The sequence below is a fragment of the Psittacula echo genome, assembly GCF_963264785.1.
Source record: "Psittacula echo genome assembly, chromosome: 9".
In the NCBI taxonomy this organism is placed as follows: Eukaryota; Metazoa; Chordata; class Aves; order Psittaciformes; family Psittacidae; genus Psittacula; species Psittacula echo.
The window spans coordinates 3,152,049-3,169,175 of record NC_137745.1 but is presented as its reverse complement, the minus strand read 5'-3'; the positions used below and the strand labels follow the sequence as shown (position 1 = coordinate 3,169,175).

At 37.6% G+C, this 17,127-nt stretch overlaps 1 protein-coding gene across 12 annotated transcripts in view; it reads right to left on the bottom strand.

Moving 5' to 3' along the window:
* The window catches only part of ATP2B2 (ATPase plasma membrane Ca2+ transporting 2), a gene marked incomplete at its 5' end in the record, with an annotated part of 180,885 nt that overhangs the window by 7,844 nt on the left and 155,914 nt on the right, over positions 1–17,127 (bottom strand). For 11 of the 12 annotated variants that reach the window (XM_080625697.1, XM_080625698.1, XM_080625701.1 and 8 more), the window contains 3 exons: positions 9,601–9,783; positions 13,464–13,571; positions 16,654–16,865. In XM_080625697.1, the coding sequence (XP_080481823.1) occupies positions 9,601–9,783; positions 13,464–13,571; positions 16,654–16,865 (503 nt within the window). Of the gene's footprint in view, positions 1–3,274; positions 3,362–9,600; positions 9,784–13,463; positions 13,572–16,653; positions 16,866–17,127 lie in introns of all 12 variants that reach the window. The other variant, XM_080625694.1, reaches the window with a different exon arrangement.

Sequence of the window (17,127 nt, the reverse complement as noted above, 5' to 3'; positions counted from 1 at the left end):
TGCACTATGTTTATATAAAGCTGCAGTGTTTTTCACTTAAAAGAAAGGTAAGAGACTCCTGATACAGACCTCATTGTTACCAGGTAATGCTGACAGCCACACATTTTTCACTTGTTATTGGCAAAATACCATGACAGCTAAAAAGTATCACTAGAAGTAGGGAAATTTTTGTACTGCAATAAATATTCCTCTGTCTAAATTGCTTTGAATTAAGGTATTCTCCAACGCTATGAAAGACCGGAATGAATTCATATTTATGAATAGCTGAAACTTTCAGGTAATAATTTGCTAATATCTTTCATAAACCACTGTAGATGTGGCAGCATATGACAGGCAGGTTTCTTTTTAAGCATGAACTAACCTTGGAATTAAACATTCATCTGCCCAACATACTAAAAAATAGTTTTATATTATTTAATATATTATCATATATTTATAACAACATATTATTATATATGTTATTATAAATCTTCAGAAACTGGTGAGGTGTCCCAATGATTTAAAAGCTACATCATTAATGAAGGACTGCATTAAATGCTCTGTGAAATTAGACTCACATATTCTTATTAATAGAGTAGGATGTGATTTTTGTATTTTTAAGTATTGATATCAGAACCTCTGCATTCTGGGCACCCAAAATGACACCTAAAATATCCTGATTGCTGAACATGCTGAGCACCACTTCTCTGAAAATAAACCCTCCTGATAGTAGCTCATATTAGACCCTTTTGTCTTGGCTATAGCCTGAAGTTTTTGCCTTGATACTCCCCATAATACATCTACCTATGCAGTATTTTTAAGATTCCTGAACAGCGGGAACGGCTTCAAAATCAGAGGCATAATTATCCCATTATTCCATTCCTCCCCATCAGAAGAAGGCCATGATTTATGGTTTAATTCATTCTGAGCAGCTCAGAGGAACGAAGCCAGTTCTGTCCAATCACACACATTTTAGCTGAAAGGTAGACCTAGGCGTGCGCTTTGGAACTGAAATTTCCCTGAAACTGCCAATTGACAAAAAAAAGACCCCGTTTCTGTGGCATCTGGATTAGGAACAGGTCTCCAGGTTCTAGAAGAGGAACCAACTGTAAACTGGAAACAAATTAAGCAATTTATTTTTTTCTTTGGGTTTTCACTCTCATTCATTAAGTTTTTGTCATTGTATTAAGAAATCCAAACTTTCCCTAAGGGTTATAATTTCAAGCACACACTGGTTTGATACTAAACAGACATTATAAATATAGTCTATATATATTGTCATAAAATACTAGCTGTCCAAAATAACCACTTTAAAAGTCCAAATCTCTAATTGCGTTCTGCAATGGAGATACATATCTTTGGGTAGCTTAACAAATTAATCATGTGGGGTTTATTTTACTGAATAAATGTGGCTATAACTGATGAGCTCCACAGGCCACTTTCATTTTTCCAAATAAAAACAGACATCAAAGACTGTAGCGGATTATGCCTTCTCCTATTAATTAACTGCAGTCTGTAACCTAGTAAGGCGTTTTGTCAAGACACAAGACTATTCAATTCTTAAGTTGCTTTGCTGCAGTGGAGAGAAGAGAGGGGAGACAAGTTGTGCATTTTCATCTTATTAGATCTATCCCTTCAGGCTGCTGGCTGCAGGGTGTTATTGTAACTTTTACCAACCAGAACGAGCTGCTCTCTGTTTTCTGCTCCAATGGAAAAGGATATTATGGGAAATGGTTTCCTGGTGAAAGGCTGGTTTGTGTGAAGTGTTTTGTGACCTGCTCAGTATGGAAAGGAGGGAATGTGGGCTCCGAGGTCTCAGAAGCAGATTACGCTGCCTGTGGCCTGGCAGCGGCACACAGCTCAGTGACTTGGCTGCTCTTGACTGTGCCCTGCAAAGTCTGGTGCTGTTGAAGTAAAAGTTAGAAGGCCAAGCAGCAAAAGATACAACTTTTCTCCAAGGAGCAGCTGCCGAAGTTGGTACCCCTATGTCTCTCTGGGTTCCTAGCAAAAGCAAAGTTTCTCCTTTAGATTTTAATTCCCACAAAACTTCTAATGCATGTCTAAATGCTTGACATTCAAATACTGAGGGGGTTTACACTCAAACGGAATGAAAAGGTCAAGCTGCTTTTCCTTCTGCAAGAGTTCTGGCATTTTATTTCCTTCTCTTGTCTGTCCCTGTCTGCCTTGTCTCTGTCTGCCTTCCCTCTCTCTGTTGGACAGACAAGGCTGGTTTCTTGGCTGTTTGGCCAACTCTTCACTAAAACTTGCATAAAGAACATGCTGCGTTATTTTGTAAAGTAAGTGACAAACTTGTGAACCAATTCTATAAATTTAAATACTTTTTTCATGCTGCCTATGCTGTAAAACACAAGAGCAACCTACAGTCCGGAATTAGCAGAACTACAAAACCGAAGTTCTATCTGTAAAAGCCTTCCTGAGCAACCGGAATGTAACTGTTGTTGAAGCAGCCTTTCTTGTTAGCTGTCTCAAAGTTTTTATTCACTATCTCTTCACTAGATGCTTTGTTTGCGTCTAAAAGAAAGCTGTGTCAGGATTTCACAGTTTATAAACCTCTAACAAAAAAAAATCATTACCACATTTATTTTGTTGTTTCAACACTGCCCTTTAACTTGTCTAGCTCCCTCCTTCCTTGATGCTTACCTCCTAGTGAATTTAGTGATAACTGATCTATTCTTTCACCAGTCATGTAAACCTTAATCCCTCAGCCTTGCATCATCTACTAGATTCTCTATTTCCTTGTTCCTTCCTGCACCTGTGCTAATTAGAGTACATCTTTCCTGGATGTGAGTGACCTATATTACACACGTCTTCCAGATGGAATGATCTTTTCTCTGACAAGCTCTATTGCTCAGTATATTTGTAGAATCATTTAATGTACACATTTTATGAGCAGTAGAAAATACATCCAGTGAGACTGAGAAAACATGACACAGAAGCTTCAAATAAAAGCAGAATCTCTGGATAAAAATGACTAGAAGGTCCTGTCCTAACAGCAAGTTAACAAAACTTGCAATGGATCATGGAGAGTATCTACTGTACACAAAGTAATCATGTTACGAGTTTCTAGCTACGTGTAAACTAATAAACATAATGGGACAAAAAGGGAAAGGGCAAAGTAGCTTAGTCTCAAATGACTGCTACATAAGTTGGCATCTCTGTAGGTCTGATGCATTAAGAATACACACTCACGCCCAGCCGCAGCAGCAGATGTGCTGGTAGGAGAGGAAAGAGCATTGGATAACGATACGTGACTAGGGCTAGAAATATTGGTTACATCCTGGGTCTGGCTTGTGACGGAGGACTGTCTCCTTAGAGCCCCCTGAAAGGAAGTGCCACTCTTGAAAGTATTGACTACTTCGATCTGTAATGGAGGAAAGAATGAGACAAGTTGCTTAAAGTATGGATACAGTTGCATAACTAACAGGAATAATAATGAAAAACAACAAATCAACCGTGCACACAGTTTTACTTCAATCGAAATAAATACTTCTAAAGTGTTCCTTTCAATATTTTTTAGATATGAAATGATCCAAATTTTCTGCCTGGCTAAAATGAAACAGCTCTATAGGAGACAGTGGAGCTGCATCAGTTTAAACAACTAGATTTGAAATAACAATCTTCAAAAGCTAAACAATTTAATTTGTATGTAAGTAAAATAAATACAACCAGCATACTTGCTATAACTAAACTGTTCTCCTGCTAAAAGTAAATTTACTTTCTTATTGATCTCTAAGTGTTCTCTCAGAGGGAGGAAAATTCAGTCACTTCATTGGAATTGGGGAGGAACAGGGACAATACCCAACAAACAAAAAACCTTGAAAGTATCCACATTATGACTCCATTTTGCTTACAAAACCAGGGCTGTCACTATACCAGCTTGATCAAATAGGAAGTGTTCCACTATCTCATCTGACTTTTTCTACAATGAAAGTTCGTATAAGCACAGTGATAATATTGGTATTTTATAACTACAGGTTTAAAAATATTCATATTTTATCTTTATACAGAGCACATAAAATCACACAGAAAATTATGTGGAACTGGATTGACTATTGCAGCAAATAATATTATCATTTTCTACTTGCTACTTTGTTATGTCTATTGTATGCACTTTTTGATACATCCTTCCTGAATACATGTTTTATTCATCACCACAGAAGATGAGTTAAAAAAAAAGCTGAGTATTTCAAGGCATTCTTTCTCACCAGTATAACCCAATAAAAAGCAGGCTCTGCATACAGATGTGAAGTGAGGGATTGGCAGTAGATATTATCAAATAGTATATATGCAACAAATACCTCCACACCAAAATGTCCTCTTCGTTACATTAGTACATCACAACATGTAGTAGTAGTAGTATCAATTATAAGAATTCAACCAACTACTTGTTTGAAGTAACCCACTGTTACCAGATTTGTATCTTGCAAGCCAGGTTGCAAGGTACACAGCCTAGAATAACTAGTTGGGAGAAGTGGTGTATTGATCAATTAAACCAGCACAAATCTTGGTGCAAGCCCTCCTGAATAGTCAAGTTGAAAGCACTATAATAAACTGGCTAACATTTTATGCTGTGGTCAGTCTTAGGAATAAACAAACTTGTATGGCTTCATTTTAACACTACAGATGTATCCCCTCCCACAATCTGATCTTTGGGCAGTGGTGTTTATTTTCCTGCCTGGTTTTTGGGGAATAACCACATCACAACCAGCTGTAAAAAGGATGAATGGTCACTGCTGTAAAACTGTCACACTGAACATTTACTATACAAACATAAAATAGCTGATTTGTTCCCTGATGACTGTCTGAGAGTCCTGTTTACCACATCCATTGAAATGTACACACTCATAGATGTACATCTCACAGCTTTGCTCTCAGTTTTTTCTGCAGCAGACTTACTTTAAATTGCATGTCTGATACAAACATCACAGTAAAACATTATGATACAAGGTGATTTTGCATGTGGAATAGGGGTACAAGTGAATCATTAGCTAAGGTTCACATTTACATATAGGAAAAAACACATGGCCCAAACGACTGGTTATGTATGAAGGCATATTAAATACTCACCTGAAATGTTAACTGTGCAAAAGTGAAATTAAATACAGATCTTGGGTTTTCATGATCTAACACAGGTGTCAGAGCACTCTTCAAAAGAGACCATTCAAAAAAGATTTTAAAGATTCTGACTGAGAACATGAAGTATGTATCACTGGGGAAGAGAGATGCTAAGTCCTAAGCCAAGGGGCAGTTCTAGAAGTACAAATGTCTTCCTAATAAACTGAAAGACCTTGGTGCAAAAGTGAAAAGGGAAGATCAGTATTCAGTTGTTTCTCCAGAGAACAAGAACTATATGTGTGTTATTTACTCATTCTCATGAAGAAAGTAACTACAGCTCTTCAGGGATAGAATTCATAGTGGGAGGAAAACAACCTTCTCAGAATCTCAAATGCCCCAAGTTCAGGGCTGTGTCATACCTGAAGCCAAGAAAGAAGAGAGGAATTGGGCCTAAAAGTTTCTCTTCCAAAACCAGAAAATGACAAAGAAGAAAGAGTTCATAGAAATATATAAATATTAAAATAATGCATTTTAAATTAAGATGCAACTTCTTAATTAATAAAGAATGCATTAATTTAGAACAATTCAAGCTGTTAAAAAGGAGAAAGTAAATGATAAGTCATACATCATAAGAAGTTTGAACCATGTTTTGATTATAGGCCTTCAGGGAGAGAAAACAACCTGTTGTCCTACATTTGAAGCTTATTTGTCAGGTTGGAATTTTCACCTCTCTCATTTTCCTGTACTATATTCAAAAAGATGTCTTTGGAGTAAGTCACTTTTGGAGTGACTTTGGAGAAAGTCTTGGAGGCAGCATGGCTAATAAAAATATTGGTGATCAGCAGTTAAAAAAAGAAATAGAAATCTTATAGCAGCAGAATAGCCCTTGCAAAATATTCTCTTGTGGTTTAACACAGAACAGACTGTCAGCAAGCATTTCTGTTGTGGTAGTGTGGTAACAGGACTCAGTGCTCATTCATCTCATCTCCAACCAACAACTTTTCTCATGAAATAAAACAGTATCCATAGGCTACTGCCATGTTTTCTACATTAAAAGCTCTATGGAAAGCCATAAAATGAGGTGCTAGGTTTATAGCTAACTTCAAAACCACTTGCCAGGAGTGACTTTCATTGTTATTGGGTTTGCACTGGTTCAAGAGAAGAGTTTTAACGCAGAAAGGAAGGGAAAGAAAATGCAGTACAGCACCCCCTGTATTCTTTAGTATCTAAAGAGGAATAATCTATTTTTCAGGAGCAGTAAACATGGCAGCTGTGTATTTTTCAAGTTTTGATTTTATTCTCAAAACATTTCTAGCCAGTTATTTTCCACGTTAAGCAGATAAAGCAAATTGAATTACAGGATGAATGAAGCAGAGAAAAGCTTCAGGCCTGGTGCTGCAAAAATCTGACATGAACTTGAAAAGTTTTCAAATCTACACACTTTACCATTTTTCCATACTCAGATGTGAGGTAACTCGAGAAACTTTAACATATACAATTAAAAAAGATGCAATGATTTCTGGTTTTCCCTCAGATACAGTTTTGCCTGCTAAACTTCCCAAAGGCTCTTAGACCTGCCAAGATGGTATGATGAGTCTTGTCTCTTCCTTCAGAATGAGGAATTTGTAAGAACTGCAATAAAGAGTTGGGAAACAATGCTGAAAAGCAGCAGAGGTTGGAAAGTCCTGCCTTGTATGCAACTTGAGACCACCTTTCTGTCTTTCTGAAACTTGCTTAACTAGGATGAGTCATTTGTGGAATTTCATGGCAGTGGCCTTCCAAAAGAGCTATCCAGTAAATAAAACATGCATCCATCCAGAAAAGCTCTGAAGTCTATTTATAAGACAACAAAATATCTGAAGTAGACAAAAAATGAAAATCAGAAGTAGAAAGTCAGTCTCTTTGCTTTAGTTACGTGCATTTTCATGCACCTTTCTTTAAAGTACATTCATGCATGTCTTCATAGAAATACGTCTGACATTTCAGTATGAAGAATGACCAGTGGAAATCCTTTCACTGGTGTCCAGGTTTGAACTCTCAGGTTTAAGAGAGTGCATAAAAAGAAAAGAAATATCTTTATACTGCTCAGTTTTTGTCAGTTTGGATGAGGTTTTATTGGAGCATTAGAAGGGAGATCTATCAGAAATCTGGGGGAAAAAACACCCGCAAACCCTATCATAGAGTCTTTATAACTGTTTTAGGAGTGAAGACTTTTGTCGAGTGCTGTGGCTATCTGCCCAACAATAACTGAGTAGAAAACAAGCAAAAATAATCTAATATGCATCACAAGCATATGATGGTGGAAACTGGTCTCATTAGGATTTGAATGATCAATCTAATCGTGAGAGAGTCTATAGTTCGTTCCTAATCTTACTGTCATCCTTATGTATATAAAGTGAGGGGATGCTCTACCTTCTTCTTCCGCAACTCCAGAAGTGCATTAGACATCAGAGGATTCTTGCAAATCCTCCAGCTCCCCAAGGATGCTACAGACATCCCCATCTTCTTCCATCAACTCTTCTTTAGCTGGCTTCCTGAGAAATGTAGTACAAGTGTATGAATTTGGATGGGCCACAACACACAGCACGACAAAATGTGCTCAACTCAAGGTCCATCCAACAGTAGATTTAATTTGACCTGAATATAAGTTCATCACTCTCCAGTGGACACCTTGGAACTCTTTTTGAATCTGTTGGCCCACTTCCTTTTTCATTATCATTCCACAGATGTGAAATGGATGTAAAAATCAAAGTCACTAAATAAACAAAATGAAAGAAAAAAATCACAGAGGCCTCTTGGCAGCAGAGAAATAATGCATCCTACTGAAGGTATTTCTACAACTAAGAGCAGAAAGGAAGCTAGGAAGATGGATGTTAGCAAAGAAATATTATTCATGTTCATTTTGTTTTAAATAGCATAAAAGAATAGTAATTTATCTGTGAATTAAGTGGACAAAGATATGCAGAACTAAAAGCTACCTCTCAGACTAGAAAAAGAACTGAAAGGATGTAATTTGCTTCTTTGTGCTTGTAGTTGTTTACACTCACCACAACCAGAAAGATATCCTGACAGAAATGCCAACAGACAACACTCTTCCTATAGCCACCAGGAAGAAAAGAATGCATATTTAGAGGTCATCTTTTCATAGAGATACCTGGGCACCTGTTTGTCACCTTTCTACAGGGACTATTTGAATTTTCTCTGATAATGAGTGCTCCTGACTCAACAGAGCCAAGACACACAGCCTCAAAGCTGAAGATCCATATTTAATTACTTACCACAGAACCTTGGGAATTGACCCAAACACTTAATCTCTCTAATGGCAATTTTTACCCTCTTGATTTTTTGCTCTGTGGATGCACTGAAGGGACCCAACTGGCCTAGTTTCAACTTAACTCCCTCACTTTTTCCAAAGGCATGGCTGCACCTCTTTCTCCAAAAAAAAAAAGTATCAATTTGGAGATGAGGGAAGGCAGAAAGTACTATTTTTCTTGGATGAAGACAAAAATCAAAATCTACTGAGATAAAAATATTCTTTCCAATTTTATTTTTCTTAATTATTCACCTCTTGTAATCATCATGTAAGACATTCACCTCTGGCGAGTACGTATCTCTGTCAGAGCTGCTCTCTTCTACAAGCTGGCACAACTACTTGATCTTAGAAAGATCAAGGAGAGAGCACTTGAGTGTTATATAAAACATGCTACTGCACTGCAATGAAACATGTGAAACAGGTCACAGTTTTTTTAGCACTACAGGACATACTTGACCAGATATCCTCGTCTGTACTATATTTAGCACCATAATTCAGTGCAAATATATAGTACATTAAAAAATGCCACAGATTTTTGCATTTAGCAAAAAGGGGGGGGGAATATTCAAATAAAAAGATAAATATTTTGTTAAGAAATCATCCACAGTAACCCGACACATGCATTTCAATATTTAATGGATGCTTAGGCCCTTACTACTAAAAATAAATCCAGAACCACATTTTTCATTGTCTAATAGGAAAGAAAATCAATTCCTTTTAATCATGATATATATGGTAGTGCCAGAACAGAAAACATTATCATCTTTTGTAACGAAATGGTACTTTAGACTCAACAGTTTAAATTACTTTGTGATTACAAAAGTGGCAGCAACAAGCAGTTTTTGACAAAATCAAGCAGTTTGCATCAGAAAGCCTTCAGAACATTTTGCTAATCATTGTCCCAGCTAGCATATTCCAAGTGGTGCTATTTTATGGGCTGTCATCCCTGAAGTCGAAAAATAATGTCCATTCACAGTAGTCTCAGAAAAGTATTCCTATTTGTGCATATTAGCATTTTGTAATCCTTTCATATCATTTCTACTGCTGTACGCACACAGTCCCCTTTGTTCTGTTTTACTTTTTCATGTGCACTTCCTTTGAAAACAGAAGTTAACCAGTACTATCAGCCACACACTCAAACACTGTGGCTTTCCTTACAACAGTATCTAGCCTTGATCAAAGATTAAGGGTGGTTTTTTTCTAGACCTTGTGGGCATTTACTTTTAGCATACCTGGGTTTGGATTCTGTTGAGCCCTCTGAACCACAGAATTTGTCCACGTCGAAGTTCTCTCTCTGCATGATCAATTTCTTCAACATCTTCATTGAGTTCTTCCTCAGGGGCTTCCTCCTTCTCAGTGAGCCTCCCTGCCTCCTTTAAAAATTTTAGCCTACTTGTTGGGATGGTTGCAATGACCTAAAATTACAAAAAAGTACTGAAAACATAAGCCTCATTCAGTAACCATAGTGCAATAATCTGCTCATTGCAAAAGAACATTGACAGTCTAATGAAATCAATAGTCTTCCAGGAAAGCTAAGATAAGCATATTCACAATAGTACTTTACACTTATACAACTCCATTTTAGTCCAGAAATACTTAGTTTGCTGTGTAAACAATTAGCATTAATTGCATAGCTAAACCACATTGGCAATCCACAGCTGTGGAGCAAGTTTAAGGCTGAGAAAAATGTCCTTTCTCAAAAGACTTAAAGAAGATGTTTTTACTTGAAGGTAGTTATTTAATCTTGGCAAGATCAATACTTCTGCAGCTAGAGTTTGGGTATTTCTAATGACTTACAATAATGTATGTTAATGTGAGCTGAAAATTAGTTGCACCTCATGCTTAAAAATCTTCTCACACTACGCTGGTTCCTGTATTCAGCTTCCCTTTCAGTTGGCAAGTTGAAATGCTTTTCTCAGCATTTCTCAAAAATGAGGTTTCTGAAAGGGGTGGGTTTGACTGCCTCCCTGTTGGACTTCTTACAGACCTAGCTCTTCCTCTGTGTCCTTGTAACTAATAAATCCTGATTAACTCAGCCCTGTTTGTCCATTCTGTTTGTCCACCAAAGTGGTCCTTGGGTATAACTAATATAGGAGATAGCCAATAATCTTGAAGACATGCACATTCAGTGTGACTCTCTTGGGTTATTTTCTCTTTGTTCTGATTTCTTTTGCAGTTTAAATAAAAATACATGCAGATGGCCATTTAAACAAGACACAACCTGGAGCATACTGACCACTTAAAAACTCTCAAATTTCCTACAAAGTTAAATCCAACAAATCTATTTAGTGAAAAAAAAAAAAAAAAAAAGTGCTGCAATTTTCTTTTTTGTTTGTCTTTGTTTCAGCATGGAGCAATCACATCTCTGAAGCCCAAATGTGTGAAAGACAGGAGATTAAAAACAGTTGCAGGAAAGCTGGTGAGGATGTATCTTACAGTTCTGGAAAACTGGACTGGATGTAGTGAAGACACATGAAGAGGCACCAAATATTTGCAGGATAAAAAGAAACTGCTGAGTTTGTGAGGGTCTCCTTGAACTTCATGAGCCACAATTCCACTTATAGTCTTTTTAAAAACAAAGAAATGTCAAAACCCCCACCAGCTTCAACGCTACTACAGAACCTTCTTAAAATGCATTTTGGGGTGGAAAAACAAGAAGCAGACTTGGAAAATTAATGAACTGGCCAACACCAGCAAAGACAGAACAGGGGTTAAAAGGAAAAGGTAAGTGCTAGTCACTTAAATACTTACTGAAACTCCAGCTTTCCAGCTTTCAAAACACTACAAAGCCAGCACTCTACAGAAAGGAGCTACCTGGGAGGGTTTGGTGTCTGATGGAAGTAATGGTGGTGAAGCACTTGCAAGACAGTACACATAGAAACAACTATTTGGTGGTGATTCTGTGCGATAGAACGTACTTCTTCTTCACGACCTCTCTCAGCCAGGCTGACACATTCTGCTCCAATTCTTTTCTTAGGGTGTTTACATGTCTTTTTGTTTGCTCATTTGTTTTCCATGTCTGCAGACACCTGCCCAGTTCAGGTAATGGCAGACTCAATTGACTGGATTTAGATTAAGAAACTAAATATATTCCCCATAAAATTCTCACAGTTTTAAAAGGTGATCAATAATTCTGGGACTGTAACATGAAATATTTTAGAAAGACTTGGTTTTCAGAAATGATGAGGGCCACCTTTTAGAAAATAGTCCCTCAAAGCATCTCAAGAGCGGCTTCCTAGAAATAAAACCTTAAATCACGTTTTAAAGTGCCGGTTTTAACATCTAAGCCTGAAAATCTTGATTGGTTCTAGTGGTTCCAAGGAACAGAGCACATTCAGCAGACTAATAAAACAAAGGGATAACAAGTTTGTTTCGTGCTGAACTAGAATTAGTCATAGCAGGAGACAAAAGGCTGAGAAAGAGGGGAGGCACCTCTTCTAAAGAAAAAGTCTCTTACTGTAGAGCTCCATGAAGAGAGGACTTGCCACAGACTCTAAATCATGTAAAGATGTAAGTGCATTTGTTTAGATCGTGTTTTTCTTCTCTGGTCACTAAATAGTGCTGGACCACAAGGGAAAGAGTTTTACCCTCTGAATTTGCTTTATGTAAAAATGTAGTCTTTTCAGTGCTAAAATTGTTGAGGTATTCCAACAGCAATTTTAATTTGATGGCTAGGCTCTCATAACAAGGCTCAGGCAATATGCCCATCCTTAAACAGGAAAGAGATGCTGATATTATTCTTAGTTTTCAGTGGTCAAGTAATAACCACATATAACAAAATTTAGAAGCCAAATAGTACATTGATCGAAGGCCGTGGGAAGTTTATTACAGCTGGTCTAATAAATCTGCTAGGATTTTTCTCCTTTTCCCTGCTTTTCTTTCCCCCTTCCCAAAGTTGGGCATTTTCCCATCAGTTGAAAACAAATCTTTTCTTTCCAAGAATTACCACACTGACTTTAGATCTTCCTCCTGCAAAGTCACAAAGCAAATCCCATCTTCAGAAGAACAACCTAATAATGGTGGTTTTCAGCAGCATATGCACTAAAAGCTGTCATGTCTCTGAGGCCCAACTGTCCAAAACCTAATGTTTTCCATAAGAGGACAACCAACTAGATTTGAAAACTAGCATCTGAGGATTACAATGCCATCAGAACCAAATGAGTATTCAACTGCACCTGACAATTTCTTGCCTGTTTCTTCACAGTGGCAAACTAGTTGATCTCTATGGAGCTTCACAGCTGAGAAGCAACACGTAACTTCTCATTTCTACTGTGTCAGGTGGCATCAGTTTAAATACATTAATAGTGTATTCAAAGATGAAAAAAACTAATGTTATTAACTTTGCTATATGTGTTTGTACTTAAAAGCATCATGTAATATTTTAACAATGCTGATTGTAGATGTGTTATAACTTCTAGTCAGATAATCACATAACTTGTCTCACTGACACGTGCTTTTCCATCTCTTATATAAGTTTATGTTAGATAACGATGACACAGGTTGTAGCAGAATTTTAAAGTGACACATGAATTATAGGAAAAAAATTCTTTTTCTTTCACCTGCTCTTCCATCCTGCAGGGAAGTAGGTGGATGAGGATCACTGAGGGTATGTGTTAAATGCACTGGACTTAGTCCTGCACCAGTAACAAGGCTATCATGGACTGGCTGAATGGGTGTTTCAGCAAGGAAATGAGTGGGTTGATAGAGAACTGGAACTAAACACACACATGGTGCCTTGGGTACTCTATTGCAGGGAAGGTCAGCATGCACTGGCCCTTGCTATGCTCTTTTTGTGACTAGAGGACTAGGTTATGAATCAAATGCCTTTCCTGAAAAAGCCTAACTGAAGATGACCTTGGTGATAGCACGCCCTGCTTAGGGAAAGAAAAGATACAAAAATTAACAAAAATCAAAAGGAACAGTGGGATAAATTATCCTTATTGCTCTGTCTGCTCTTCAAGTACTTAGAGAGCATCTGTATTGCAGTGTGTTCTACAAGTGGCATTGTGAGAGAGCAAGGAAACAGGATAGTAGGACTATGAGCAATATCACATCTTTGATGGTTTATAAAAACAAAAGACAGAATTCTGCATACCTGGCCCCATACAAGTTCTCCTAGTCCAATAAATACACACCACATCCACTGGTCAAGCTGCAGCGGGGAACAGCTAAATGGTTTTCCTCCAAACTGGACAATTACTATCTACAAAGGAAAGCAGAGAAGAAAGGGGGTCAGTATTTTCTGGGGACAAAACAAACCAAACCAAAAAATTACCCCCTCCACTTCCCTCCCCCCAAAAAGCCCCAACAACTTTCTGTCATATTTTACCTGAGATTTTGTCTTGCGCATCTTATAGCTCTGTTGGCTTCATTCCAACATATTTTATGAGGAGAATAGTCAAACATATGACAAACAACCTCTAGTTTAATGGACTCAATCTAAAAAGCACTCAAAATCAAAATGCTCTCTTATATTCCACATAGGTTGTTTGGCACTCGTAGGTGGCACTACCAGAGGTACAGTTTGGGAACCCATCCAGCAAAACCTCAGAATCTCAGTCACTAAAAATCCAACCATACAAACTTATTCACCTCAAATTAGGGGTCAAAAAAAGCCATAACAGTTCAGACTAAGGCTTCTGTAGCCTCACACCTAACAACAGTGATACAGGAATGCCTAAGAAGAAACAAATAATGACTGTCCCCATGTGATCTCCCAGATTCTGAGTATTCTCAGCTGGAGATCTGTTGATTCTGGAGTAGTTTAATTTGAAATGTCCACTGCATGAGAGATTTTTCCTCTAATTAACATTTTATTCTACTGTTATAAATGTGTTACCATGGACAGATTGATAGGATACCAACTCTAGTCCTGTTGGAGAAAGAGGCGGGGAAAACCCCACGCCATGCAGCAGGATAACCAGCACATAGAACCTGAACAAGTTTCTAGGCCTGGTTAGATTGTCAAGGTTTTGCTGACAAAGTCAGGTATTACTGATATTTTTGTTAGTAGTGCTGTTGCAAAACCAGGGAGCTGAAATCACAAGCCAGAGATTTAAACTGACTGTCAAGGGCTGCAAAACACAAGTTCACAAAGTGGTAGTTCGGTCTAAGACACAAAGGAACACTAATACACAAAGTGGTTGATTCCCTTTGTGAGTGAATAAACAGAAACTATGAACACAAATTCACCCATGTGAAGTGCAAATACACAGGAACAGGGAAGGGACAGGGAATGGAAGGCAGTAGATAGGAAGGAGGAAAACGGTTGGAGAGAGCAAGGAAAAAGGAGGAGACAAAACAAAAACTCTGAATATGACACTAAAATTCTAAGCAAGAAATTACAAGTCCACATTGAGAGATAGCTAAATGTTATATGGAAGGTATGGCACGTTTTAATCCATCTGCCCTCACTGTGAAAAACCTTTATTGGTTCTGAAAGCAGAGAAAGGATTTAAAGTAAAAGAAATCCATTGCTTGTCTGTGGACAGGAGTAGTAACTGCCCTGTTATTTCTCAAGCTGTTGTAGCTCTCTCAGAAGCACTTTCTGATCCTTACTGAGGAGGCATTCTAATAGTCTCCATATCTGTTAACCTTGAAAAGTTGGCGACTGCTTCTGCTTTTAATTTGTGGACGGATTTAGGAGGAGGACTAAACTAAACTATTAGTTAATGGAACTACTGCACTCAAAGATGAAATAGCAAAGCCATTAGTCTGGACTTCACAGAAGGCGTAGTAAACACATATGGAACTAAGAAAGTTTGCAATATGAAATAAAGCCACTTCTGTAATCTCCCACATCCATCTACATAATCCAACCTCAACCATTTTGGTTTAGAATAAGATGCTTGGCTCATGCATCCAGCTATTAAAACACACAGCCAAAATTCCAAATGGTTTCCTGATACTGCTTCAGCAAGCAACATTATGCAAGCTGTATTTCCACAACGTAATACACAAAGTGGATAATAGAAAGAGTAACCTTCTGCTGTCCCAAGAAACATGGCCTGGTTTTAAAAAGAGACTTAAAAGCAAGTAGGAGTCACAGCTAAGTACTCTTTATGTTACAATGTCTTTTTTGATTCACTGTTGGAGTGCAAACCTAGTGTTTTGAAGTGTGCACTTGAAGTATTTCAGCTACTAAGGAAAGCAGATAAGAGTGCGCAAGATCAGCAGCCAATTCAGAAATGTGGCTAGCAGCTACATGACTCTTTTCCTTCAGCCAGACAACTGAAGAGTAATGCCTAGAACTAAGAAAACATCCTCAAACACTACCCATGATTAAAAATAAAGAAAGAAAGAATTAGAGATGAGTGTGAATTTGTCAGGCCTCTCCTAAAGGCGTTTTAGTTCCTGGTAGTAAACCCATGTTTTCAAATTAGCTGTTAAAGAGCGTCACTGTCAAGTTCTACTACCAATCACTGGTGTCCTTTTTCCCATACTTAGTTTATTGAGTGGTTTTCCCTTTGCTGGTTTAAACCACTATGGCCCAGTTTCTAATAGCTCCATCCTTCTCCTTACTACTTCCATGAGGAATGTCCCAATACTGACAGCTTCCAGGATGCCAATGCAGAACTGAGCAATAATATCGAGACAGAAATAGCTCAAATAAGCAACTGTGAGGGCTGCAGCAGGCTTCTAAGAGGCAACGTCAAGTGGTATCAAGTACAGGATAGAAGTCAGCAAATGCATGGATACAGGAGTGGAAGGAGGAAGCTGAGTTCTTACAGAAGAAAAATAACAACTATTTGGGAAAAGTGTGTATTTCTGTCATGATGCTCACACATGACTGGGACAGCAAACTCTTGAGATGGACATGAAGAATTACCGCCAAGGCACAGTATTACTGAGAGCATTGAGTAACATTAGGCAGTGGCATTTAACCTCAGAAGAACAGATCAGCATTAGCTATTTGAAGGCTAATTTATCTATTCAGAGTAATAAATTTCAGTAAAATGCTTTTTTGCTATTGATTGGTATACTATGTAATGATTTCTTCTACAAAAAAACAGTTTCAAGACCAAGAAATCATAATGGATGTTATTATTGCACATCTTCAGATTAATTTAAGGACTGACCTACTTAAAACAATCAAAATATATGCTCTATTAGTATAGCTACATAACATAATCCATTACTAACACTTGTATTGATTCAAAAAATATGTGAAACTAGGTGCTTTACTAGTAAGTGTACCCCCTACAACGTTTAGATTTAAAAAGAAAGAAAATGTACAAAAGTTACACTTCTGATGAATAGTTACTAATTCTTGCCCAAATCATTACCTGAATAGCAAATGTACCCAGTACAATAGTGCAAAAAATAGGATTTCTGAAGATGCCATCAAAGACATTCCTTTCACCATGGATTTTCCGTGCGTTGATTTCATTGAAAAGCTGCATCATGACGAAGGTGTTGAAGATAATGGTGTAATGCTCTGAAGGAGGAGAGTGAAGGGGTGCATTCCTCCCACTGTCAATCTTAAACATTTTCTCACCTAGGCATAAGACAAAAAATAAAGGTTTCCACTAGCATAAGTTAATCAAACCTAAATGTATATTTCCCTTGTTTGCTTTAGCTAGTTGACTCCTGCGCTCTGCTTTACCAGCTTGCTTTCTGCACCTAATACATATCATAGGCAGAATTTATAACACCAGTGAGTAAAAGATATCTAAACTTCTTGAGCAACAAGCTTCTCAAATGATGACATTTACCTATTAACTCAGTATACCTATGCAAAGTTTTCAGTAGTGCTTTTC